The sequence below is a fragment of the Stegodyphus dumicola genome, chromosome 10 (genome assembly GCF_044657685.1).
Source record: "Stegodyphus dumicola isolate Sdum_Otavi_A_Nest chromosome 10, ASM4465768v1".
Classification (NCBI taxonomy): Eukaryota; Metazoa; Arthropoda; class Arachnida; order Araneae; family Eresidae; genus Stegodyphus; species Stegodyphus dumicola.
In genome coordinates this window covers 11115665-11143365 of record NC_140777.1, presented here as the reverse complement: position 1 = coordinate 11143365, position 27701 = coordinate 11115665, and the positions used below count along the sequence as shown (strand labels likewise).

Sequence of the window (27701 nt, the reverse complement as noted above, 5' to 3'; positions counted from 1 at the left end):
ATTTCATATAAACTTACTGAATATTAGCTAATATATGTAAATATCTAATTTTATCATCGATTTCATCATAGTTTCTTACATGATTCGTGATTACCAAATGTAAGTTTTCATATTTTCTTTCTTTTTTTTCTTTTTTCTTTTTTTTTTTTTTACTTCAGTACGCCCTGTATTTACAATAGCTAATAATAAACTTTGACAGGCTAAATCCTTTTTTAGTCTGTCAAACAAAAACCACATACTGAGATGGCTACAATTAAATAATGAATTTAAAACCTTATGAAAGCTTTCATAACAATTTGTGGTTTTAGGAGATTTTTCGAAAGCTGCTTCATAATGATTCCACACTTTAGATTAGAAACTGTGGTTTTCTAGAACTTTTTGGCACTAAACTTAAATAACTACATTCAAACATCAATTTTTATAGATACACATCAAAAGTATGCAAAAATAGAGTAAGAAAAAATAAATATATAAATAAAAGATTGGCAGTTACAGGAAAAAAAAATGCCATACATGTAGCATTCGTATAAAATATATCAGTACATGCAAAATTTTACTATACTTTCATTCTTTTATATACCGCCCCTGAAAAGGTTAATGTGAGCGTATGGCCAATAATTTTTTCAAATGATCAAATAATTTTTCTTTAAAAAATTCAAGTAGGTGTACAATGTTCAAATCGAGTAATTATTGATTGATTGATGTAAGGATATTCTACGTATTTTATTTATCAGTGGGCTTATTTCCATGTGAGCATATATCTATGTGAGCTTTTTCCCATGTGAGCATATTTCTAGTGAGCATTTTTCCATGTGAGTTTTTTTTTTCTGTATAGGCTTTTTTTCTGTGAGCATTTATACCTGTGAGCATTATTCCTGTGGGCTTTTTTCCTAGAACACTCGGACTTACCATCGTCCGACTATTACTTGGTTTTTGTTCTTATGAAATTTTCTGAAGGGCTAAAAATTCAAAAAATGAAGAAGACATCAAACAAGCATTGGCTCAATTTTTCATGACATTTTTCAAAAATGGGATATACAAACTGCCATCACACTGGCAAGAAGTCATTAATAATAATTGTAATTAAATTATAAAGTTTATTGATGTTAAGAAAAATTTGTATTTTGTTTTATTCCAAAAACAGACAGAACTTTCTGGTAGACCAAATGCTTTCCTTGGGAAAAAAAAAAAAGATTTATATCTTTGAATAATATGCTGCGAATTGATGAGAATTCTTTAAGTATTCATTAATAACCCTAATGATGGTTGAAACAGAATAAAAGTCTAATAAAATATAATCACATTTAGAAATCTTTGCTCAATTATAATGTATTTTGATAGCCTCATGTATTGCAAGGTAGAACTTGGATAAGTAAATAACACTTTGCAACCATTCTCTTGCCTTCTTAGATTTTAAAATTAAAACAAACTTAGATTTCCCATTTGGTCATTTTGATAGCCCACAATTTTAACTTGCTTCATAATTTTAAGCACAGCTTTACTGTGCTAGACAAAACATAGAATGGTAAACATACACAGTTAACATACATTACGGTACTCAATATTTAGTTATCATAAGATTTCTTTGAATTTAATTATTATTCTACCTATCCATACAATACTGATTGTGAAATAATTCTGAAAATATGAAACATAAATTTTTTCCCTTTTTTTATTATTATTTTAACAAAATAATGTTAAACATTTGTTTTTATAGGAATACAAATAAATAATCTACCATGAAAAAGCAGAAACATATAACAAAACATATCAATTAGCATTCTGTTGACAGACTGACACCAAAGTAATATTCAAAAATGACTGAATAGATTTATCTTTGTTGTGCAATGTATGATTATCATCACCATGAGAAAGACTAATATCCATTGCTTCAGCTAATGGAAATATTTCATCAGTGATATTCATATCAGTTGCATAATTCTCTCTTTGCAGAATACTTAGACTTTTATGCTCTGTCATGTGTTCTATGTAGGAATTCTGTTTTAATGTCCGGAATGAACAGATATTGCAAGAAAACACCAATCCTTCAGTCTCATCAGGATGTTTTTTCAAATGAGCTTTATAACAACTGGCCTAAAACAAAAATTATACTATTATAAAGGAGTCAAAATATACAAAACTAACAGATACTAAAATTTAATAAATGATGATCATCAGCTTCTGACAGATGCAAACTGCCAAATGTTTATGGAAAATACATATTTATGTCAAAGGTAAAAAAATCATATTAAATGAAACAAATGAGGTAATCTTGTGAAATAAAAATATGAAAGTGAAAAAACAGTAAAACAAAATGAATAAATTCACTGATAATGGAAATTGCCTGTCATCCATTGTTTCATTGCAGGGGGGGGCACATGACATGCCATCAAAATGAATAAATTCACTGATAATGGAAATTGCCTGGTATCCATTGTTTCATTAGGGGCATAGAACTGCCAGTCACATTCCTGTATGTACAAATGAACCTTATATAGCTTAGCAAAAAAGGAAAATAATCAATTAAAAATGCCAACTCACAGTTAAAAGCTATCTACCCATCCTCTATGTAACTTCAAAATAGTAAAATGAGGGGGAAAAAAAAAAAAAAATGAGGATGAAGACTGTAGACAAAAAATTACACAGAAGAACTTCTTTAATCCCTGAACAGCTGTAACCTACACATTTTTTTTAATATAGAGAAACAAACAAAATTTCAACATCATGGAAACCTTTATTATATAAGCACTGTTAAAAGAAAACCTCTAGTTACACAACTGCCATGGTTTCTGATAGTTTCGGAATGCCTGCTGGAATTTTTTTTTAATGATATACAAATGCTGTCATTGCATTTTTCCCAAACTTCCTTTATAGACTGGAAACAATGTCCTTTCAAAGTGGTTTTAAGTTTGGGAAAGAGAAAAAAGTCTGCTAGAGAATAGGGTGAGTAAGGCATACTGAAAGTTCGATGTTTTGTCAGATTACTGGTAATAAGGAGCAATATGTGAGCTGGAACATTCTCATGATAAAATATCCAGCACTGATTCCATCCACAATTCAGGTCGCTTCCTTATGCACAGCAACTCTCAATCATGTTAGAATTCTTCCTTGTTTTCTCTCTGAGCATGTGATACAAATTACACTGAACACGTTGCTGAAATTGCATCAAATCCTTGGAACTTCACCAACTGAACTTTTGCCCTTCTTAATACTGTTACGAATTTGGTATTTAAAAAGCTAATGTTAGTTCAATTACAAATTAAATGATTTTATTTCTCACGCAGTGCAGCGCGTGACGAATATTAAAAGAAAGCTAAGCCGTAAAATTGAAATTACAAGAGCGCGTGCATTAAATAAATAAATATCTCTTTTTGATTTCGAGAAAGTACTGGAAAATTCTAGCGCGTGATTTTAAAATCTTATAAAAGGAGGAAAACATCTCAGTTTGTAGTAGTTGCTTAGTTTGTTGTTGTTTAGAAAACTGCTCTTGTTGATTGTAGCGAATTCGCGGATTAGCGTTCTTTAGCTGTTTTTAATTGCGTTCTATTGGACATTTGAGTAGTTAAAAGATAACTACTGTGAGATATTGTAATACTGCATGATAATTTGAGAAAATTTAAGCATTTTTGTTGTGAAAATAATAAATTTTTTTTTGTTCATTTTTCATCGGACTTGTGCATTCATTTCATAACGAACCCGTACGCACGCAACAATTTTTGGTGTCAGAAGTGGGATTTGAATGCCAATAACAAGAGCGATGGAAGAGCAATTAAGGCAGTTAATATCAGCCTTTGCCTCATTTAAAGAAGAAATTAAAGAGGAAATGAAATTGGGCCAGGAATCCGTTAAGGAAGAAATGAAATTGGGCCAGGAATCCGTTAAGGAAGAAATGAAATTGGGCCAGGAATCCGTTAAGGAGGAAATGAAAGCCGTTCAAGCTGGTCAAGAAGAAATGAAAAGAGAAATTACTTGCATAATAGAAAATAAATTTGAAGCTATGGAAGGCAGAATTGACGCAGTTGAAAATAAAGTTGGACATATTTAAGAAAAAGTTTCTTCCGTAAAAGATCATATTGAAGAAAGAGTTTCTTCGGTGAAAGAAGAAATAGAAGAAAGAGTTTCTTCTGTAAAAGAACATATAGAAGGGAGAGTTTCTGCTGTGGAGGAACGAATTGAAGGAAGAGTTTGTGCCGTCCAACACCAAATCGAACAACAAATTGATGAGAGAGTTTCTGCAGTTGCCAAAGAAATGGATACTTTAAAGAAATTCGTAACGTCGGCAGGGAGCAGGAGTGATGATTTTAAATTCTTACCAATGCCTGCTCGTCCACCTCTGAAGCTATCCACGTATGATGGGAAGACCTCCTGGCAGGTGTATAAGACACAATTTTCTATCGTGGCGGATGCGAATGGATGGGATTCCCAAGCTAAGGCCTGTCATCTCGCCGCTTCTCTAAGAGCCGACGCAGCGGATATCCTTCAGACTCTTCCCGAAAACAAAAGGTTAGATTTCGAAGCTCTGTCCGGCGCCTTGGAGTTGCGCTTTGGGGAGAAGTGTTTAAAAGACTACAGCAGGCTCCAATTAAAATCTCATCAACAGAAGCCTACCGAAACACTTCAGGAGCTCGCCGCGGATGTTGAAAGGCTGTCCCATCTCGCCTTTTCGGAATGCCCGACAGAAACAAGGGAAATCCTGTCCTTGCAATACTTTATCGACGGCATCCGAGATACTGAAATACAGAAAGCTCTACGAATGGCGGATGTAAAAGATTTAAAAAGTGCTCTAGTGTACGCCGTGAAATTTGAGGCAGCCCAGCAAGCCACTCATCGAGACCGCCACCCAGTCAGAGCTGCTCAAGTCCAGGAGCCAGGGGATCAAGTCACCGCTCGACTTGACGATTTAACTAGACAACTGAACGCCTTGAGACGGAGGACATCGGTGAGAAGAAACCGACCGTTAAGTGCTGGAACTGCGGTGCTGAAGGACACATACGACGAAACTGCAAAACACCCCAGGGTACTGATGTTAAGACCGCTTCTAACAAGCAGCAGGGAAACTAATTAGTGGCCATCTCGCGGGGCGGAGGTTGCCAGATAATGAAAAGCCCCCGTTTAAAGCGCTTCAGATTTCTGCAGTGAGAGGCGGCAGTAATGGACTTTTCATAATAGGACATATTAATGGAGTTCCGTGCAATATGACTATAGATACAGGAGCCAACGTCACCATCATCCGAAAAGATTTGGCTCAACAACTAGGAAACAAACTTATCTGGACGCCGCCCTGCGTTACCCTCCAGACTGTGTCCGGTGAGAAGATCGACATCGACGGAAAAGTAAATGTTAACATCACGTTTGGAAGTGCCGCTTACCATCACACGGCATATGTAGCAGAGATCACTGATTCTTGCATACTCGGATTGGACTTTCTAAGGAAATACAATTTTTACTTGGATTTTAAAAATAACGAATTGCACTCTACATCTGAGGACATAGCGTTATTTCTCGTTAATGATGAAGAAGTTAAATCTGTCCATAAAATCATAGCACAAGACTATATCACAATACCGGCAAGAACAGAAATTTTACTTCCTGGATCCATAGCCGAAAATAGAAATTTCCGCTACGGCATCATAGAATATCCCAATAACTGTAATATCCCAAAAGGAGTACTAGTAGCCTCAACACTCGTCGACCTATCCAGAACGGTTATCCCGGTGAGAGTCGCCAATGTAACTGAAAAGTCGAGAGTTATTAAGAAAGGTGAAGTGGTTGCAACATGTACTCCAGTAACCAGCATTGAAAGAAAGAGTAACATCCCAGAATCCGTGTCCTCAGAGAGCATTACATCGGAGTTATTGCAGAATGCACAATTAAACGATAAAGAGAAAAATGCTGCCGATCGCGTCATTAAAGATCTTCAAGTTGTTTTCTCCCGCTCGTCTTCTGACGTGGGTCGAACTAGTTTGACACAACATAGAATAGATACTGGCGATCATCCCCCAATCAAGCAACATCCAAGACGTCTACCGTTTGCTAAACAGGAAGAGGTGCGAACACTGTTAAAAGATATGGAAGAAGGCGATGTCATCGAGCCTTCAGCGAGTCCATGGGCATCTCCCATCGTTCTCGTCAGAAAGAAAGACGGCTCAACAAGATTTTGCGTTGACTATCGCCGGTTGAATGAGGTTACGAAGAAAGACAGTTACCCTCTTCCTAGAATTGATGACATTCTAGACACTCTTTCTGGAAGCAAGTGGTTCTCAACACTTGATTTAAAGAGTGGGTATTGGCAGGTAGAAATCCATCCTGAAGACCGAGAAAAGACGGCATTTACTACGGGACAAGGACTTTGGCAGTTCAAAGTGATGCCATTTGGACTGTGTAATGCGCCGGCAACATTCAAACGTCTTATGGAGACTGTTTTGAAAGGCCTTTCCTACGAAGCCTGTCTGATATACCTGGACGATATCATCATCGTCGGAAAGAGTTTTGAAGAGCATCTAGAAAATCTTAGAAAGGTGCTTCAGAAACTGAAAGAGGCCAATCTGAAGCTGACTCCCGCTAAATGCAAATTGTTTCGAAAGGAAGTGACTTACCTGGGACATGTCATCTTTGCAGAAGGTGTGCGCACGGATTCTGAAAAGGTATCAGCGGTTAAATCCTGGAAGCGTCCCGAAAACGTCCATCAGCTGAGAAGCTTCCTAGGGCTTTGCACCTACTATAGGAGATTCGTGAAGAACTTTTCTTCCATCGCAAGACCACTTCACAAGCTGACAGAGAGCAAGCAAAGATTCTTGTGGACAAAGGAATGCGAGCATGCATTTAACAACTTAAAGGAAGCTTTAACATCTGCTCCAATCCTGACGTATCCTCAGCTCGACAGACCATTTATTCTCGACACCGACGCGAGCAATGAAAGTGTCGGTGCTGTTTTGTCCCAAGAAATAGACGGCCAAGAACGTGTAGTAGCTTACTGGAGCAAGTGCCTGTCTAAACCAGAGAGGAATTACTGTGTCACAAGGAAAGAGTTGCTCGCCATAGTCAAAGCTGTAGAACATTTCCATCATTATCTATACGGGAGAAAATTCCTCCTCCGCACGGACCATGCCTCATTGGCCTGGCTTTTAAATTTCAAAAATCCTGAGGGTCAAATAGCCAGGTGGATACAGAGACTCCAAGAATATGACATCACTATCCGTCATCGTAAGGGATCATCACACGGAAACGCCGACGCCTTGTCTAGAAGACCTTGCCAAGAAAGCTGCCGATATTGTTCCAGGGTGGAAGCGAAATACGAGCTGCTGACTCCGGTCGCAAGACAAATTACAACATCAACATCAGCTGATCGAGACCCGTGGAGTGATGATGAAGTCAGGAAAGACCAGCTGGAAGACCGCGACATTAAACCCATACTTGATTTAATAGAGTCATCAAACAGAAAACCTACATGGCAGGACATTTCTATCTGTAGTCCTACAACAAAACAATACTGGGCACTCTGGGATTCACTTCACATTCGAAACGGCGTCTTATGCTGGAAATTCGAGTGGAAGAAATGGGAAGATGTTCCGATGGCAACTGATACTTCCAAGATCCCGGATTCCTGATGTCCTCAAAGAACTACATAACAGCCCTACAGGAGGTCACTTTGGAATTATGAAGACCTTACAGAGAGTTCGTGAGCGCTTTTACTGGAATAATGCAAAGAATGACGTGCAAAAGTGGTGCCGATCTTGCGATGCCTGTGCAGGTCGGAAAGGACCGAGGAAACGCAGCCGAGGCAGACTGCAACGTTACAACGTAGGTGCGCCTTTTGAACGTATCGCCTTTGACATCCTGGGACCTCTGCCACGAACTGCTGATGGCAACAAATACATACTCGTTGTCATTGATTACTTTACCAAGTGGCCTGAAGCTTATCCTATTCCTGATCAAGAGGCAGTCACAGTATCTGAGGTAATGATACAGCACTGGATTTCCAGGTTCGGAGTGCCTCTTCAGTTACATTCCGATCAGGGAAGGAATTTTGCCTCGGCAGTAATCAAAGAACTATGCAAACTACTTGGCATTGACAAAACTCAAACGACGCCATTGCATCCCCAGTCGGACGGCATGGTAGAGAGGTTCAATCGAACCATCCTTAATAACCTCTCATTAGTGGTTTCCAGAAACCAACAGGACTGGGACAAGAAATTACCACTCTTTTTACTGGCTTATCGCAGTGCTGTCCACGAGACTACCGGCTATTCTCCATCACAGATGCTCTTCGGTCGTGACCTTCGTCTGCCTTGTGATCTATTGTTTGGCCGCCCTCCGGATGCTCCTTCATCGTCTGAGGAATATATTCAAGATCTCCAGGCCCGGTTTGAAGTGATGCACAATTTTGCACGAGAGCGAGTCAACTTGGCGACGGAGAAGATGAAGACCCGATACGACACAAGAGCTACTGAACATCAATTCCACGAAGGAGACAAGGTGTGGTTGTGGAATCCGACTCGACGGAAAGGACTTTGTCCAAAATTACAGTCACCTTGGGATGGGCCGTACACAGTCCTAAACAGGCTGAATGACGTCGTGGTTCGGATTCGTAAGTCTTCGAACTCTAAACCTAAAGTCGTTCATTACGACAGGTTAGCTCATTACTATGGCCATAGTACATAATGTAAATAAATGTAAATAGTATAAGACCATGGTCCATTTTGTTTTTAAATGTGTATTTGATTTGTTTTATGTATTGCATTTATTGTTCATGTTGTTTATTATTGTAATGTAATGCTTATTAATGCATTTATGCCACAGTTGTAAGTTTAGCTTCCTGTCCAGGGATTGTACTGCCCGGGACGTGCAGTCCTTGGGAAGGGGACAGTGTTACGAATTTGGTATTTAAAAAGCTAATGTTAGTTCAATTACAAATTAAATGATTTTATTTCTCACGCAGTGCAGCGCGTGACGAATATTAAAAGAAAGCTAAGCCGTAAAATTGAAATTACAAGAGCGCGTGCATTAAATAAATAAATATCTCTTTTTGATTTCGAGAAAGTACTGGAAAATTCTAGCGCGTGATTTTAAAATCTTATAAAAGGAGGAAAACATCTCAGTTTGTAGTAGTTGCTTAGTTTGTTGTTGTTTAGAAAACTGCTCTTGTTGATTGTAGCGAATTCGCGGATTAGCGTTCTTTAGCTGTTTTTAATTGCGTTCTATTGGACATTTGAGTAGTTAAAAGATAACTACTGTGAGATATTGTAATACTGCATGATAATTTGAGAAAATTTAAGCATTTTTGTTGTGATAATAATAAATTTTTTTTTGTTCATTTTTCATCGGACTTGTGCATTCATTTCATAACGAACCCGTACGCACGCAACAATACGTTTAAAAGAATCACAGTATAGTGTTCGACTCTTGTGGTCACACATTCAGTATAGTATGTTATTAAGACATGCTACTAGCTGCACAAGTGACCAAAATGCACCACCCACAATTGTTATCGTTAAAAAAGTTCAGTCCTTTCTTTTTTCAACAGTCCTCATATGTAAATAAATTTTTAAATTATAGCACACTATATTAGTAACATATTTCGGAAGGAAAAGGGAATTTATTTTCTTAATGAAGTTAATTAGCTTTTCTTACATGCACAATAGCATTTTTTATTATTGTTGTTTTTATTACACATGGGTTGAATCATGAATTTCAGAAACATTTGGTTTTGCGTAAATATTTACTTTTGGGTATATATCAGGCTATCTAATTTTGAATACATGAGCTGCTTATACACATACACACATAAGAAAAAAAATTTAAAAATTTTAGGACCTTAAATGCCAATTTAGCAGTTTTAAGAGCGTACAGCTGAAGTACCAAAATATATAACTGGACTAACTTCAAAGTGTTTTTTTAATCATATAACTGGATGTGGGGACATTTCTAAGAAATCTAAAAAATAAGTAAATGTAATCATAAATAGGCTTCATTTTTATAATACCATTTTGCTAATTGAGTAAATTAAAAAAATTAGTTTGAAAAATACATCAGTATCTTACATATGAATATTCCCAGCTCTAATGACAAGTTTTTTTCAAAATATATACCAAAGAACCCACATTTTTTTTTTTTTTTTTTTTCATAAATTAAGTTGCTGCACAACTTGAACAGATTATAAATACTTTTTCCATATTTGAAAATTGTTAGTGAGCTTCCAAAATACAAAAACTATTTAATTATTAACTCTTTTAAATATTTAGCTTTAAAGTACATAAATAATTCTTGTCAGAGTGAAAGGAATTTTAGTATTTCAGATTTCATATTAAATGCAATGTGGTAATATTACGCAACTTTAGAATACTCTAAAAGGTTTTAAAATTATTCAAAATTCATCTTTATACATAAGACATCAGTTTTATAGAAATCTAAGGCTTAAAGTTCTACATCTAATATTTTGATTTGTACATGAAACACATACATACATTTGATATGAACATGAATACATGGAAAAAACTTTAAAATATATAAAATAATATATACCTGTATTGTAGAATATGGGCAGCATGGGCATTTGTATGGTTTTTCACCGGAATGTTTCATTTTGTGACGCCTCAGAGAATTGTGATCTCCAGTTCGATATTCACATTGGTCACACTTAAATGGCTTTTCGCCAGTATGCTGTCTCATGTGCATGCGTAAGCTACTTTTTTTGGTGGCAGCATGATTGCAATAATTGCACAAAAACCGCTTTCTCTTATTGTGCTCTGCATCTTCATGAAGGCGCAAAAGTCGCTTGGATGGAAAATGACTGGGGCAAAGTTTACACCTGAAATCATCTTTTTTCTGTTTTTTCTCATTTCCAGAATGAATGACCTAAAATAAAGCAAACAGAAATTCTGAATATATAAATTCTCACTTAAAATTGTGCGCATCTAAAGATCATCTTTGATATAACTGAGATTGCAATTTGCATTATATAAGGTGTCTATATAAGAAATGTGCAACGTCATGTATTCAGAGTGATTGACTAGATCCCCCTTTCCCAAACAGAAATAAAAGCAGTAAATATTTGTGGCTTGCATAAAATTGCAGTAAGGATTCAGAGAAAACAATAAATATAAAAAATAAACAATGAACAAAATACCACACAAGAAAGCAATGACACTTTCCAGTTAAAGAAGACACTGCATCACCTTCTGCAGTATTTGAAATTTAAGTGTTACAAATCAAGTGATTAAGTTTGCCAAGTCTTATGACTAAGATGAATGGCCATTTTAATGAGTAAGCTCCAAAGTAACTTGACTATGGTTCACCAAACATTAAGGCTTAGCATTTTTATTAACAGTATCCCTAAAAATAAAAATAATTTTTGCAGAAAGAATAGCAATTTTCCATAGTTTTAAATGTCACTGTTTCACAAAAGTACAACACAAAGCCAGTACAGTAATGCCACAAAGTACATTCACAAATGCCAATGCCTTACCCAGGATTTGAATCGGGAGTCTGATGGTTTGGCAATAAGGTAACATTTATCACTATACTATCCAGGATGATTAATAAAAAATGAGACATCAAACAATAAGTGCAGATGTTCTTTGATATTAGAACAGGCATCGGCAACCTCTTTTCACTGCAGGTCAAAATCAACCAAAATGTAGGTATTAAGATGATGTTTTGGGTCAAAGGCATTTTAAATTTTAAATTAATGTTTGGTTATTATTAAAAAAGACTATTTTAAAATAGTCTTTTTTAGTAATAACAAGATTGAGAAAATTTTTTGAGAAAAATTTTTCCATTTTATTGAGAAAATAATTACACTATGTTTTAAAACATAAAAATTAAAATTATAATTCTGATTATTATAAAAGCAAACATAACTGAGAGAACTTTACTTTTATCTCCAATATCAATAGCTTCCTGGCAATGAACTTGTAACATCAATTTAGTGAAGTCTTGCTTATAATTTGTCATCTTAAGACGAATACAAACATCTGAATTTTTGCTAGTTAAGCTGCTCTTGTTCTTACTTAAAATAAATTTCATGTGTGAAAATATATGCTCATATTTATAAGTTAAACCTAATGTGGACCAGAGCCAATTTTTTGTAATTATGAATTACGGATCAATGTTCCCAAATTTATTGATTTCTCATTGAAACTACGTTACAATTTTTTTAAATGCATATTTGTTATTGCAACTTTGTAATCAAACAGAAATGTTTTTGTTGTTATTTATTTTCAGTTTATTTTTACGCATTCTTCAAGTGTTTGTTTCATATTTATGTTTTGTATACAGTCAAAAGTCGTTAATCCGGACTCGTCGGGACTTTGGAGATTCCGGATTATCGATTTTTCTGGATTATAGATCATCAGTTTAAATCTGGTAAGATGGCATACAGAAATTATAAAATAAAAAATATGAAACCATAATTTACGAAATGAAGAACAATTATGATCTAAAGGGTATCAAAATTTACAAAAAAAAAAAAAAAAAAAAAAGCTTAATATTTATTTGTTTACTTTATTAAACATTTTTTTCAATGTAAGTTGTTTAAGTTGCTTCGTTTTATGTGATAATACTTTCTCTTTACTTTATCGGAAGCGGATTATAATGACGAGGAATTTGATTTAAATCATATCAAAGACGGAGTACATTGAGATGAAATACTAGATTTAGTAAGGAATTATAAGCCAAATAAAATAAAAACATCTGCCCTGAAGATAAGGATAGTGCTGACAGATTACCTTTCAATTCATTGTGCGCCGCGGCGTTTTCCCCCCCAGACCGCAGAGCAGCGTGAAATTGATAAACAGATTTCGGAATGGTTTGAGAAACAAAGGATATGCCTTTATCCATTTTTTGCAGCAATTCCACTTTTGTTTAATGAACTTCTAAACATACTTTTGCTTTGTAGATCCTTTACATATTATTAAATATATATCGGAAATTCTATTTGACATAATCGAAAGTTCAAGCTTACTTTAATAAAATTGCTCTAACAGTGTGCAAAAAATAATAAGCCGGATCCAATTCGAAGATTAAGAAACAACACAATCTGCAACATTAACTTAATTAGATAATTTTAGCTTAGCTTATACCGTCCGTTACACATTAAACGCACAAGCGAAAATGTATTACGCGCATGCGCACACGCATATTCGCAGCCGTAAAAGTCTTACGTGCATGCGTCAATGCGACGCATGCGCAGAAAGTTTGTAGCTTTGAGGTCCGAATTAATGACTTTTGACTGTATTATACTTTATTTTCTGAACTCAAGTGCATCACTTGAAATTATAAAATGGGTCACTCGGTGACCTGCAGATCATAGGTTCCCAAGGTCTGCTATAGTAGGCAATCTCCTACATAGAAAATCTGCGTATGGCTTCAAAACACATGAGAAAGACCATAAAAATTCTAACACAGAATGGCTTATGGTAGGCAGATGACTGTAGAATTCTTTTTCCTTAAATAAGCACTTACTACCATAATGCATCCACATGTACAAGGCAGGGAAAGAAATGGAAACAAAAGACACATCGATCCAAAATCAATGTTTTAATGCATTGTGATTTACATAGCTAGAAAGAAGAATTTGAAAGTTTTATTCCTGATTATTATTAGAAAGGCTGATGCAAAACAAACTTGACCTCTGATTTACACACCCAAATAACAGAAATGATATGGCATCACATTAATGATGCTTTTGAATGTGTGAAATGAGATAGAGCACACCTCAAGTTACAAATGACATTCAAAAAGACGTATACTAAAACTTTTTTAGTTCTTCCCAGCTAAATAAATCACAATGCAATAAACGTATTCATTTTGGATGTTCATGTCATTCTTTTTCATTACTTCTTTCCCTGGCATCATGTGTTGTAAAAATTCATACTTCTACAACTTCAGGATACTCTAGGTAACATTTTCCAGAAAAAAAGTTGCACTTTCTCGTATATGTAGTGTTTGAAGGATAAACATTCATGTATAACTATAAATGTTTAGTTACAGAAACCTTAAAATAAAAGGAAAATGCACAGTAATAAACAATAATCACAATTTCAGAATTCAATGTATGTTACTGAAAGAAGCAATAGCATTAAGTTGAACACTTTACAAAATACAGTCCAACATGATTCAGGTAAAATCAGATTTGATGACTATTTTCATAAGTCTGGCCAAAATATATAAAATCAGTAAAAAATTATACTGTGTTAAAATATTTTTAACTGTATGTATATACCTATAATATGACACAGTTGGATAACAGGTAAATAAAATAAATTTATAAATAAATAATTAAAATCAAATCTCAGATGTTCTTAAATTGGAGAGAATTGTTTTCGATATCACATAATGTAAAATGATTTTTTCTTTTGATTCACTTCTGTTCTTATTTATGAAGAATCAATTTCATAAATTATTAGGAATAATTAAAGGGGAAAGAAAGGAAAATTAGCACAAGACAATTTATACATTCACTCACACACACACACACACACACACACATATATATATATAAATATACCCTATGGTTTCTTAACTGCTTTCCATTTTTGAATTTTTTACCACATGTATCACAAAGAAATAAGCATTCATCTTGATGAATCCTTTTATGAAGATTCTCTAAACGACTCAGACTATAAGTACTGAAAAAGAAAAAGGAAAATTTAAAGCATGAAATTTTATATTAACAATAAAATTGTTTTCAAATTTGATCTAGTTCTAAACATTATACCCTGAATTTATTACAGAATAAATATTTGTTCAGTTATAAAATTAAAATAATTAAAAAAAAGTAATGCTTAATAAGAGGATTTTGTGAAATTAAGGAGCCAATACTTTTTTACAGACATAATCATTTAGTATATTAATCTTTTCACTTCCAGCATATCATACGCGATATATTTTAGTTATTCCCTAACAAACATATTGCATTCAAATATGATAATACAATAAAGTATCAATAGCAACCCACTGTGTCTCACTTAATATGCCAAAATGGAATGTTTTACTTGAAATTTCAAATGGTAATAAATGGCAATAGAATTCAGTGAAACTTAATTTCTTTAGTGCTAATTTTGATATCATGAGTTTAAATTTACTCTGTAGATGTAAAATGTGTGATACTGCTCTTGATACAGACTTCAAAAAGTGAATTCACAATGAAAAAGCTTTTGTTTTTGTACATGAGTGTCACACAATACACAATACAAATTGGTCTTTTGAATTTTCTCTTTTTCTGAACATGGCAAACAATTATTTACTTGAATTTCTGATATAACAGATATCATGATTTTAATAAAATAACCATCAACCTCTGTATTTTAAATGAGAATTACTACATAAGCCATTCATTTGAAAAGCTAAAAAAAGGGAAGAAGGATAGAAGAGATGGACTTTTATTAGGCGCCTGAGTCAAGTTGCCAACATTCTAAATGACAACACTGACAAGGAGTCTGTGAATTTCTTATCCAGTCATGCAAGGCTTTTACAATAAATATAAAATGAAAACTGTTATGTCCAGACATTCATTTAACTAAAGTAAATTAGGCTCTACTCTTATATGCACCCTAATTTCAACAAATGTGGCGATATGTGTTCTGCGCTGGTTTTTGGCACAACTGCATGGTGCATGGCAACCCTGTTGACGTTGAAAAATCTTTTGCTGGAGTGGTTTAATTGCTTGTTAGTTTGTGTCGTGCCTGTTTTGAAATGGCCTATGTTACAATGATAGACGTGGTGGCAAGATTTCAGTTGCATATTTTAGATTGTGTGAAAAGTAAATTTAGTATTAAAAGGTACGATGTTGGAGTTGTTAACAAGTCTTTTATTCACGGGTGTGTTTATGAAGATTGAAGTGTATTTTTGGAATTTCTGTGGAACTTTTAAAACACAGCGCGAAACGCGAAGCTGGTATGAGAACTTGGACGAAGAAGGGCGTTTCTGATAGTTCCTGTGTGGATTTGCAGTTAAATTGTTGTTGTTAAAGTACGTGGCTGTCAGCGGAGTTTAAGATTTGGATTGTGGTTTTGGTGTACAAAGTTAACTCTGGAGGAAGTTTTTATCATTACTTTTGAATTCTGAATCTCAGAAAGACATGTGATATAGCAAAATCGTGGCACTTTTGTTCAGAGATGTTGTGTGACTGGTGAAATTTTATTTAGGAATGTATTATGGTCAGTGCACATTTTTTTTACTGTTTTTATTTTGTAAAATGTAATGTTCATTGTTTTTTTACTATGAATTTTTGTTGTTATTGTTCTTTTTTGAATTGTTTGTAATTTAGTTCAGTTTATTTAGTTGATTTGTGCGCAATGCCTAGATTGTGCAATTCGTAGATGGTTTTTTAAGTTTAAACAGAATGCTGTGTTTTTTTTTTCGGTTTTTTAACTTAAATTGTGTCTTCAAAACGTGGCTTTTGCATGTGTGAAAACTGCGTTTTTGGAGACATTTTAGGCTTAAAATTAAAAAGTAGACAAAAAATTTAGGTAGTAATATGGTGGCATGGAGTTTCTCACCAAAAATGTTTGGCAAGAAATTAGACGATCTGACGACGTATGTAAGAGTAGTTCCCTAAATTAATCTAATTAAAAATAAATAAATAAAAAAAAAAACAGAATAGATATCACAATCATTTATTTATACCTATCTGCATCCTTTTACAAAACAGAAACGAACCACTTATCCCCTTCCCATTTGAACATATTGTTACGAAATAAAAAAGGTGCAGTGAGATGGCTTCCCCCGCAAAGCAATTTTAGGGTTAAAATGGCAAGGGAAGGCAGGGTTACCACATTTGGCGAGAAATCGCCCACTTGGCGACATAATTGGTGATATACCATGGACGGTTGGAGAACCTTCTGAAAGGAATTCTTACCGGTTTAGCCCAGAATGTTCTTGAACACAGACCGAAAGCTATATAAACCTTGCTGGTCCGCAGTCAATGTGTGTGTGTGTCTCTTATCAAGTGTGTGTGCCTCACATAGAGTGCGAGTTAGTGTCTCGTCTAGTGAGTCAATAGAGTTGACAGCCGGGCAGAGAGTGCTGAGTGGGTTCGAGTGCATCGAAAAAGAGTCTCATAGTGTATCGCAGTTAGTGCATCGTCGAGAGAGCGCGTTGAGCTCCGGGAATGACTGAACTGAAGAGTCAGGAGCTGTGCTCGTGTGTCGTTGAGTGCATCACGAGTTGTAGCGTGGAGAGTCTCGAGAGTATGTGGAGTTCCGAGAACAACCAAGCAGAGTCGGGAGTTGTACTCCAGAAAGCAGAGTCGGGTGCTTTGCAGGAAGCTGTCTCCACCGTAATAGCCTGATAACCTGAAGGCTATGTCGCTGATCATGTCAGCGTATTTATAGTAGTTCATCGACGACTGTAAAACGTGTTTTGGAGCTGTCCTGACAATATTGGCAAATAAAGTGTGTTTTGATACTTCATCAAGTGTCGTCATTTTTCACTCCAAATCCACACAAACCAGGTATGAACGTGAAGGAAGAAAATAACGCAACAACTGGTGTCAGAAGAAAAAGAAAACGCAAGAATATTTTGTTTTCAATGCAAAAATGTATTTAAAAAAAATTAAGAGAGGTATCAAAAGCTCACACACTCTACAATAAAAAGAAATAATACAGAATTAACTATTATAATTTGAAAAAAACCTTGTTTGTTGTCCATTTCTCTACAAAATTATTATTCAACTAAACGCACTTCTTAGCCTATATATCTACCCTAAAAATGACTGGTATAAAATTAGAAGACATCAATTTCCTCAGATGCTCGTAGACTGCTGAAATCACATAATGAGGATTCTGAAAACATTTTGTGCGCATGTTTCCCTAGATTTTTCGAAAAAGACAAAAATCACATAGGGTGATAGTTGAGTGTGCAGGTACAAGGCTCAGTGTGAATGAAGTCTGCGGCTTAGGCTTACCAACAAGCTGGGGTGTTGTGAAATTTGCAGTAGTGTACAGCTACCAATTTATTGTACTAATTGTATCAAAATTTTACAATCATAAACATAAATAAATATATACTCTATCCTTCTTTTTAACTATACTAACTTTAGAAATACAATTATTTTCAAATAAAACAAATTTTAAATATTTAAAGTTATTTATTTTTACTGCATGTAGAGAAAATTATTGTAAATATTCTATTACCGGAAAGGACACTGATCACAGGCATGCAGTTCCATGTCATTATTATGAGATCTCCATAAATGACCAGCAACTGCACCCCACTTTTCAAAACCCATTCCACACTCAGGACAAGCAAATGCATTTCCACCTGATACATGGCACTTTTTGTGATACTCAAGATTATCCAATGCACGAAAACGTATGTTGCAGCCTTTAAATTCACATCTGAGAAAGAGAAATAAAAAAATAAGAAATTTTATATCATTAAATTACATACATATATACATATATATATTTAAGAACATTACGCTCAACAAAAAATATATATATATATATATATATATATATATATTTGCATTTTTTTCCCTCCCATTTTCACATTTCTCCCAAAAAAAAAAAAAAAAAAAAAAAAAAAAAAAAACTATTTAAATCCCTCCTATTAACTGCATAGTATTTCACACATATGAGTAAACAGAATATTCAGCAACTAATCAGCTGTATATAAAAGTGATTTGACACAAATGATTGATAAAAATTTCAATGACAGATTTGGTGTAATAACAGTATTGATATAAAATAGAAAAGTAGGCTATTGAAAATTCTACAGGTAACGTTCATTTGTTGCCAAAAGTTTTCTGCTAGACACTTAATGCACTACAGAATACTTAGAAATCAAATAATTGGAGATTTAGTTTTTTTCCCATTTTCACAGTGCCCCAGTTCTTAAATGGTGCCTGGGGCCCACCAGTGGCTGAGCCATAAAATAGCTGCACACTGGTTGTTCCACCCTAAGTTCAATTCCAGGCAAAAGGGCTGGCTGCATGAGAGTTTTCATTGTTTTCCCCATGCATAAATTGTACATGAACCAGTTTCCCTTAGAAAGACATAATCAATCCCTTTTCCATAATCAATTAAACCAAACGTAAATGGTGCCTAGAATAGTGATAAATTGCCAATGACAATCCTAAAGTAAAATACTTAAATTTGGGAAAACAAAGCACATGTGCTACTTCTTTAGCCACTGTGAGAGCAAACATTTGACTGGATACAAAAAAGAAAAGAGCAGATTGGTTTCGAATTAATTTTAAGATACGTACTGTATTTAATTACTGGATCTAAATATTTATTTATATATAGAGAGAGAGATAGAAAAGTAAAATTCTCCAAACGACATGAATTTTTTGTAAGGTTATGAATTATTAAAGGTCTTGAGTTGCTACCGTGTGATGATATTGCAAGATCAGACTGGCAGTTTTATAAGAAAATTAAAATTTTGATATTTGTGGATTATTAGTTCCAGAATTTCCTACAAAGATTCAATATAAATTTAAACTGAAATATTGAAAATAAACTGCATTTTAAAAATGTTGAAAACATCTTTAAAAACAAGATCAGAAATTACAAGATTTCACGAAATGCCTTACTTGATACCAAGAACATTTCTTCCTTACACAGTTATAATAATTTTTTATATAGATATTCATGTTCATTCGAGTGCTATTTTATAGTTTACCTTTGTCCCAATGCATTCATATTCATGTTAAAAATATTCCATTCATAATAAAGTACCTTCAATTTTACATAAGTTCTTATATCATTTTTTTCATTGATATTTATTTTGCATCTCAAATGTTCAAGTATGTTACTTCGGTACTCTGTTATTGTTATTTGGACTGGATTCAGAAATATATATATATATACACACACACATACACGTATGCATGCATGTGTATAAATGTATGGTGAGTATACACACACACACATACATACATACATATGTATATACACATAAATGCAATGTATACATGAACACATCCATCCATACATATGTATATACACATAAATGCAATGTATACATGAACACATCCATCCATACATATATGCATACAAGCATTCATTTCTGAATCTGGTCCCAATGACAGATGAGTACCCTTATTTCTTTTTTATGCTAATATCTGGAATGTAAGTGAAGATGTAGAATGGGGAAAATGTAAGATATCCCAGACTTGTGCAGCATTTGAAAACCAGTTAGTGTATGAAAAAGAAAGTTTACTTGGGGGATAGAATAAACAATGGATTCTGTTGACAGGGCATACTTTATTCCTGCATAATTTGGTAAACATGCCTTAATTTGGTTATTTATCTTTTACCCTTTTTAAAACCTAATTTGCTATAAAAATGTTTTAAAAACAAAAGATATTCTGATTAAGAGACTAAACTAAAATTTCAAACAATTTGATAAGAATTGGCAAAACTAGAACTGTTGAAAAAATTGGCATTCCTATATCAACACTAAAATCAGATGTTTCTTAAAATAAATAAATAAACAAATAAGAAGGAAAGAAAAATATAAAAAACATTCATTTCTGATTCAGTAACATGCAAAAAATCTACTTAAAAAAAGTCAGTAATTAAACGTTGGAAAATGACTACTATTTATAATTTGGATGGCTGTATAAATTTAAATTGCACCAGAGAGTCTCATTATATCATAAATGATAATCCAACGATGCCCCACTTGAATCAGCTGAAGACTTTTTTGAGAATTTATTCAAAGAAGCAATAAATACCAGCTGAAAGATATGTTAAATATCAATGACACAAGTCTCTTCTTTCTCACACAAAGCCTAACTTTTAAAAATGACAAGTGAAATGGAATCGAGAAAAATATCGATCACTCAACTATTTTACTCTGTGTATATACATGCTGTAATGAAATATATACCCTGAGCTACAACAAAGTTACAAAAATCAAAATGTTTTAAAAAAGGATGGATCACGGCAAATATTTTCACAGAAAGCCTCAAGAAAATTAGCAAAGTCACAAAACTTTTGCCATGAAATTTTGATATTTATAATTAAAATTACACAATTTGGTATCTTAGGACTTTTAAAGAGAAGTATTTCTTTTCCTTAAATACAAGATTGAGATTTTAAACAAACTAAAAGTAAGAAGATAAAATTAAATCCATATCACAGTAAGTAGCCTTTAATGTTTACAGTTAAAATATGCACATCTCATCCTAAACTAAAATTTTGATTATACTTCTTCTCTGAACATTCTCTTGATAGACATATAAACAGCATCACTCTATATGCAAAGTCTTAGCTATGCCTTATCTTCCAAATTCAAATAAATCCAGAAATAGGTAAAAAAACATCAAAAATGTCCTAATATATAATGAATTTACTTGACAACTACGTACAAATAAATATTTCACAATTTAGTTAAAACGAATTCTCTCATGGCCCTTGTGAAGAAAATCTGATCTCGCTCAAAATATATTCCAAACATGACATACTGGCAAGTTTTGAAATATATTAAAAGAATTTAATGTTAATAAAAGATGCTGTGCATTAGCATATTATGTTTGGAATACTTAAAAATCTACAAATCATTAAAAAGAAGTTTAACATTTGTATGCATACAAGCCAGAAATCATGCTACTTAATCATGTGGTCTAATAAATTTAAAAGAATTCAGTAATCTAGAATTTAAAAAAAAGTTTTTAACAGCACTCAAATTTATCAGTAACATGCCACTGAAAGGACTTCTTAAACCACTTTTTTAATTTCTTATGTTGCATTGAAATACATTGGCCACAAGTTGACGATTTAACAAGTAAGTAATATTTACTCTTATAACCAAAAATATTAAAAGCATTTTTCAAATTTAGTACACTATACAGCTGCAATAATAATTTGGTACTTTTCCATTTCGCTGGCGCAGGCGATAAAGCTGCCAATAATGGTACAACTGATGCCAAAAGGAATATCCTCACTGGTAACCTTTTACGCCTCATTTTCAAAACAAGTCACAGCCATTTCTTATCAGATTGATTGGTTATTTCAATACTGGCATACAATTATATAGAATTTTTACCATATAGTACAATTTTATGCCCTAAGGCCATTCGCGGTAATTAAGTCAATTAGAATGCAATCACACCGCTCACCGGAAGGCAAAAAATATAGAAGTCAAAGGTTAAATTCATGAATTCTAACGAGAATACACTAGCGAAGTAAAGCACTGCGGTTTTACATAATTTCTGAGTAAGCTATTCGTACAAATTGAAATAATTCTTGCATTTAAATTTATTTTCCAAATTAAATTGTAACTTGGAATTAATGTAGATAATTAGATTTTTGTAGCGTAGTTTATGTGAGATGAGATCATTTGGGGTCACATGATATGAACTGACGAATCAGCATGTTGAACCATGAAAGCATAACAGATTCTTAATGTCTTTTTACAAATTTAAAGTCTTTATTTATTGGATTTTCACAAAATTTTAAACGGTATTAAAATGTTTATGCCTTCAAAATAAAAATTCTTAGAACTAACATTTGTTAACTTTTTTTATGTGTAAACTGTGTGTTGTCGCCAATAAAGTCTGCTTGGCAAGATTTGCTCCGGCGAAACGGAAAAGTACTAATAATTTTATTGTTTATACAGTCAAAAGTCTTTAATCTGGACTCGTCGGGACTTCAGCGATTCCTGATTATAGATCATCAATTTAAATCTGATAAAATGGCATGCAGAAATTATAAAATTAAAAATATGAAACCGTAATTTATGAAATAAAGAGCATTTATGATCTAAATGGTATCAAAATTTACAAAAAAAAGCTTAATATTTATTTGTTTACTTTATTAAGCATTTCTTTCAACGCACGCATGCGTAAAGCATACATCACGCATAGTCGAAATTAGAAAATTGCAACCAGAAAACTATTTGATGTGTATTTGTGATATTTATAATGACGAGGAATTTGATAAATCAAATCAAAGACGGAGTACATTGAGATGAAATACTACATTTAGTAAGGAATTATAAGCCGAATAAAATAAAAACATCTGCCCTGAAGATAAGGATAGTGCTGACAGATCAACTTCCAGTTCATTGCGTGCTGTGATGTTTCCCTCCCCGCGGAGCAGCGTGAAATTGATAAACAGATTTCGGAATGGTTGGAGAAACAAAGGATATGCCTTTATCAATTTTTTGCACTATTTTTTGTTAGATGGTCATCGAAACATGCTTTCGCTTTGTAGATCCTTTCGCAGCTCCAGGTTCGGAAATTCTTTTTAACATAATCGAAAGTTCAAGCTTACTTTTATAAAATTGCTCTAACAGTCTGCAAAAAATAATAAGCCTGATCCAATTTGAAGATTAAGGAACAACACAATCTGCAACATAACTGAATTAGATAATTAGATAATTTTAGCTTAGCTTATACCGTCCGTTATACATTAAATGTGCATGCGTAAACGTATTACGCACATGCGCAGAAACTTTGTAGCTTTGAGGTCCGGATTATAGATCATTCCGGATTACGGACTTTTGACTTTAATATTGTTTGCAATGTTTTAACAAAAAATATGGGGAAAGTGCAGAATCGCCCACTGCTTGGCACGTTTTTAAGAATTGCACATCCTCAGTATCCATGTACACATTGACCTATTTTCACTTAAAAAAAATTCTCAGACTTGCACAAAAATGGCATTGTGCACTCCCTTGACTTTATCCATGTACACATCAACCTATTTTCACTTAAACAGTCAAAGAAAACTGACAAAACTTCAATTCTTCTTACTCTTGTAAAAAGTGCCAAACAAATAAGTGGGCGATGCTGAACTTGAGCCAAAAATATATTACCACTTGGCAACACTTCTGAACTTTTTGTAGAACTACAGTACAAAGTCTTTAATCCGGACTCGTCGGGATTTCGGCGATTTCAGATTAGGGGTTTTTCTGGATTATATATCAATTTAAATTTTGTAAGATGGCATGCAGAAATTATAAAATTAAAAATATAAAACCGTAATTTATGAAACAAAGAGCAATTATGATCTAAAGCATAACAAAATTTACTGAAAAAAAGCTTAATATTTATTTGTTTACTTTATTAAACATTTCTTTCAATGTAAGTTGTTCAAGTTGCTTCATTTTATGTGATAATACTTTCTCTTTAATTCTATAAACAGACATAATTTCTTGTTCAGTTCCACTGTTCAAGTCCTGTAATTGCTGTTTTGAGAATACTGACTAACTTGTCAATCGAAATTTTTTCGTTTTCAATAACCTCTCTGTCACTTTCTTCACTATCGGAAACGGTACATCAAAACATGCTTTCGCTTTGTAGATCCTTTGGCAGCTCCAGGTTCGGAAATTCTTTTTAACATAATCGAAAGTTCAAGCTTACTTTTATAAAATTGCTCTAACAGTCTGCAAAAAATAATAAGCCGGATCCAATTAGAAAATTAAGAAACAACGCAATCTGCAACATTAACTGAAATAGATAATTAGATAATCTTAGTCTAGCTTATACCGTCAGTTATACATTAAACGCGCATGTGTCAACGTATTATGCGCATGTGCAGAGAGTTTGTAGCTTTGAGGTACGGATTATAGATCATTTCAGATTATGGACGTCTGGATTAAAGACTTTGTACTGTATTTGAAAAATGCTGCCAAAAAAACTGAAAGTTTAATCAGAAAAAATTTCAAATTAAAAAAATACTTTCTGAGACTGATTCTTGCCATTTAGAATTTTTCAATTTCAAGCAAAATTTACTGTACACATAACTATTACTATTACAAGAACTTCAATTATAGTAAATACTTAGAATGAAGCATTTTGATTCTTTTTTCTTTTATTTTATAAAACTTATGCATTTATCTGTCCTCTAATGAAAGGTGGGGGAAAGAAATAGCTGCATAAAGAAACAAATTTATGCTATAATTTTTTTAAACATAAGAAATATTAATACATTTTAAATGCACTAACATGTATGAACCAAGCTCCCTATTCATCTTCTTCTGCCATGCCTTTTTATGCGAAGAAACTTGTTTCTTAGAGGAGACTGGAGATTCTTTAACATTCGACTTCTTGGGAGAAATCTTTACTGGTGAGGCATCTAAACTTTTTGGATAAATTTTTCTTTTCATAGTCTGAGGTTTCAAATTTTTACCAACACTTTGAATTATACTTTGATTGCAGTTCACAGGAATGTTAACACTAGATTGAGACCTTTGATCTTCCGTGGAATTTACAATAATGCCATTAATTGGAATTAACTGATAACCAAGTGAAGTGACTTTAGGATTCAAAGAAACATACTCTGTATTGGAATCGTGGTGAATTACAAGATGAGATTTATAATCAGATACATTAGAAAATGCTACATTACACTTAACACATTGGAAGTGATCATTACTATTCACAACATTGCTTACTGATGATATGACTGTTACATCATTTAAAATTGGAGGTACACTAGTAGTTGAAGTAATAAGATTGACTGACTCGGAATTATGAATTTCACTTTGACTTTCAACAGGTACTGATGTATTTAAATTATCAGAATTTTTAGAAGTTACAATTCCACCATCATTTCTTTTATTTGGAAAATTTTGTTCCTTGGAATGTGAAATATTTATATGATTCACAACAGAACATTTATGCATGCTGATAAAATCACAAAATTTGCATTTGAAACAACGAACCATTTCAACATCCGATTCTATTGGTATCTGGCTACATGAAAAGCATGCGTCACTTTCTGATGCAAAATTCTCATTAAATACAATTTCTGGTACCTGAATAGATATATCCTGAGTTGTGGGTACAGCTGAGACTGTGCTGGAACTTAAAAAATTTTCTGTGTCACATGATATTATATTTCTAGGAGCATTACAATTATCTAAACATGTGCGATTTGAATGCTGATTACAGCCATTCTCTTCATGCAGGCGTACGCTGGGAAAATCATGACGCAGGAGTTGGATGTCAGACAAAGAAGGTTCGTTTCCTAATAATGAATCCAAATGGTTGAGATTTATCTGAGGTAATTTATCACAGACACTCAGTGAATGAGACTGACTTTGACTGTTGGGCATTACAGATGGACTAGATGTATTAAGGCACTGGTCTGTCAAATTTGAAGGCAATGGAAGGTGAAGGAGTTCATTTTCACAAGGCAACACTGTGTTCATCAAAGAACGAGATGAGTCTATATGATGTGCATTATTGTTTTTGAACTTCTGGTACTGCATTTCATTTTTATTCATGGATATGTGCAACTGTGTACTATTTATATCATTAAAAGATGGTATCAAAAGAGAATCACTGCTTGAAAATCTCTGTATGGGTAAATCTGCAAGAAGCTTTTGGCCATCATCAATACAAGCTCTATTCAAGCCGTTCGGAACAACATCCTGGGAAGCCAAATCTGTAGGAAATCCCAAGTCGAGCATTTCAAGATGTTGGTTTTCTCTTCCAGTATGGTAAATATCCGAAACATTGGATAGAATACTTGGTGCTGATAAATTGTCAGACACTTTCATGAAATCATGAGCGAGCCATGATGGAACAATTTCTGGAAAGGCATCAGAGAAAACAGAAACGTCACTTCGCTCTTCAAAACTTGGCTCCATGTTTGCAGGAATCTGAATCTGACCTGACGAGTTAAATAAATCAATACTTGATGGACTAGAATGATTAATGGCAGATAACGGTCTTTCCAAGTTAGAAATATGCGACACTGTATCTAGAAGATGCAGTGGTGTTTGCTTTGTAGGAATTTCTTGAGTTGAAATTATTTTGTTATGTGATAAAGTCTCTTTGTAATTATGTGAAGCCATCAAAGATGATGAGTCGCAAAGAATATCAGTCAAAACATTCATCATTATGAACTTTTCCAAGACTAGATTTTTTCAAAAAAAAAAAAAAAAAAAAGAAAAGAAAAGAAAAAAAAAAGAAAGAAAAAAAAACTTGCAGCTGTCAGCTTAACATTTTGAAGACGATTTTAAACTCATACTATCATACTACAACGACTAAATTAAACTACCTCGCTATTTTTAAATGCAATACAAATAGCAGTTCTGGATTTTAATAGTGCTGAAAATCAACTATTGCTTGAAATACAAAGTGGGATTATTAAACAGCAAAAAAATATCAGTTTTATATCCCTTTCCAATTTTATTGTACAAAAATGGAGATTTAAAATGATTATACATTAGAAATATTGCGTATCTCTATGGGTCCAAAAATACATTTGCAAGATATGGTAACTGCCAGATGGATCTTTAAAATAACATTGTTAGGCGAAGGGAACAAAAATAATAGAACAATACTGTTATTAACAGCAACTTAATTGCTTATAGAAAACAAATAAGATGAACAGAAATAAAACAGACTAGAGCTTCTTTTTGAGATTCCGTATTATGCAAAAATTAAAATTGCAAGTTATGCATTGCAAATCATAAAACAATTGCATTATACATCACAGCAAATTCAATTTCTACGTTATAAGCATCAGTAATCACGATTAATTTCGGTGGATCTTGCGATCCCCCAACAAGCATTCAAAAACACAATTTAATTTTCAACTAAAATCATGTTTTCTGAGCAATTATGCAAAGGTTGAAAAGAAGAAATTCCACAGATTCCAAGAAAGACTGACTATTCATTATGCTTTTAATATAATTCCATAAGTTCATGGCAATTAATATACAGTATATTTATCTTATTCTTTCTCCGTGTCATTACATTTTTTCATTACCTTCGCGATTGTTTGTACATAATC

At 33.5% G+C, this 27701-nt stretch overlaps 1 protein-coding gene across 1 annotated transcript; it reads right to left on the bottom strand.

Annotated features, from left to right (window-relative positions):
- Window positions 1-1654: 1654 nt before the first annotated feature.
- LOC118189305 (uncharacterized) lies at window positions 1655-27671 on the bottom strand. Its single transcript, XM_035359888.2, has 5 exons — window positions 24902-27671; window positions 18135-18338; window positions 14507-14627; window positions 10522-10854; window positions 1655-2094 (listed from the first exon to the last, which is right to left on the bottom strand). The coding sequence occupies exons 1-5, from the start codon at window positions 26800-26802 to the stop codon at window positions 1771-1773; spliced, it is 2883 nt and encodes a 960-aa protein (XP_035215779.2). The 5' UTR covers window positions 26803-27671; the 3' UTR covers window positions 1655-1770.
- Window positions 27672-27701: the final 30 nt, after the last annotated feature.

Bases quoted from the DNA above. Each gene is read 5' to 3' on its own strand.
- LOC118189305 (XM_035359888.2), bottom strand. From the start codon at position 26,802: ATGATGAATGTTTTGACTGATATTCTTTGCGACTCATCATCTTTGATG. The intron at 14,628-18,134 runs GTAATAGAATAT...TTTCTTTTTCAG, and splicing joins TGTGATCAGTGTCCTTTCCG to TACTTATAGTCTGAGTCGTT. The intron at 10,855-14,506 runs GTATATTTATAT...GCTTTATTTTAG, and splicing joins AGCAGTTAAGAAACCATAGG to GTCATTCATTCTGGAAATGA.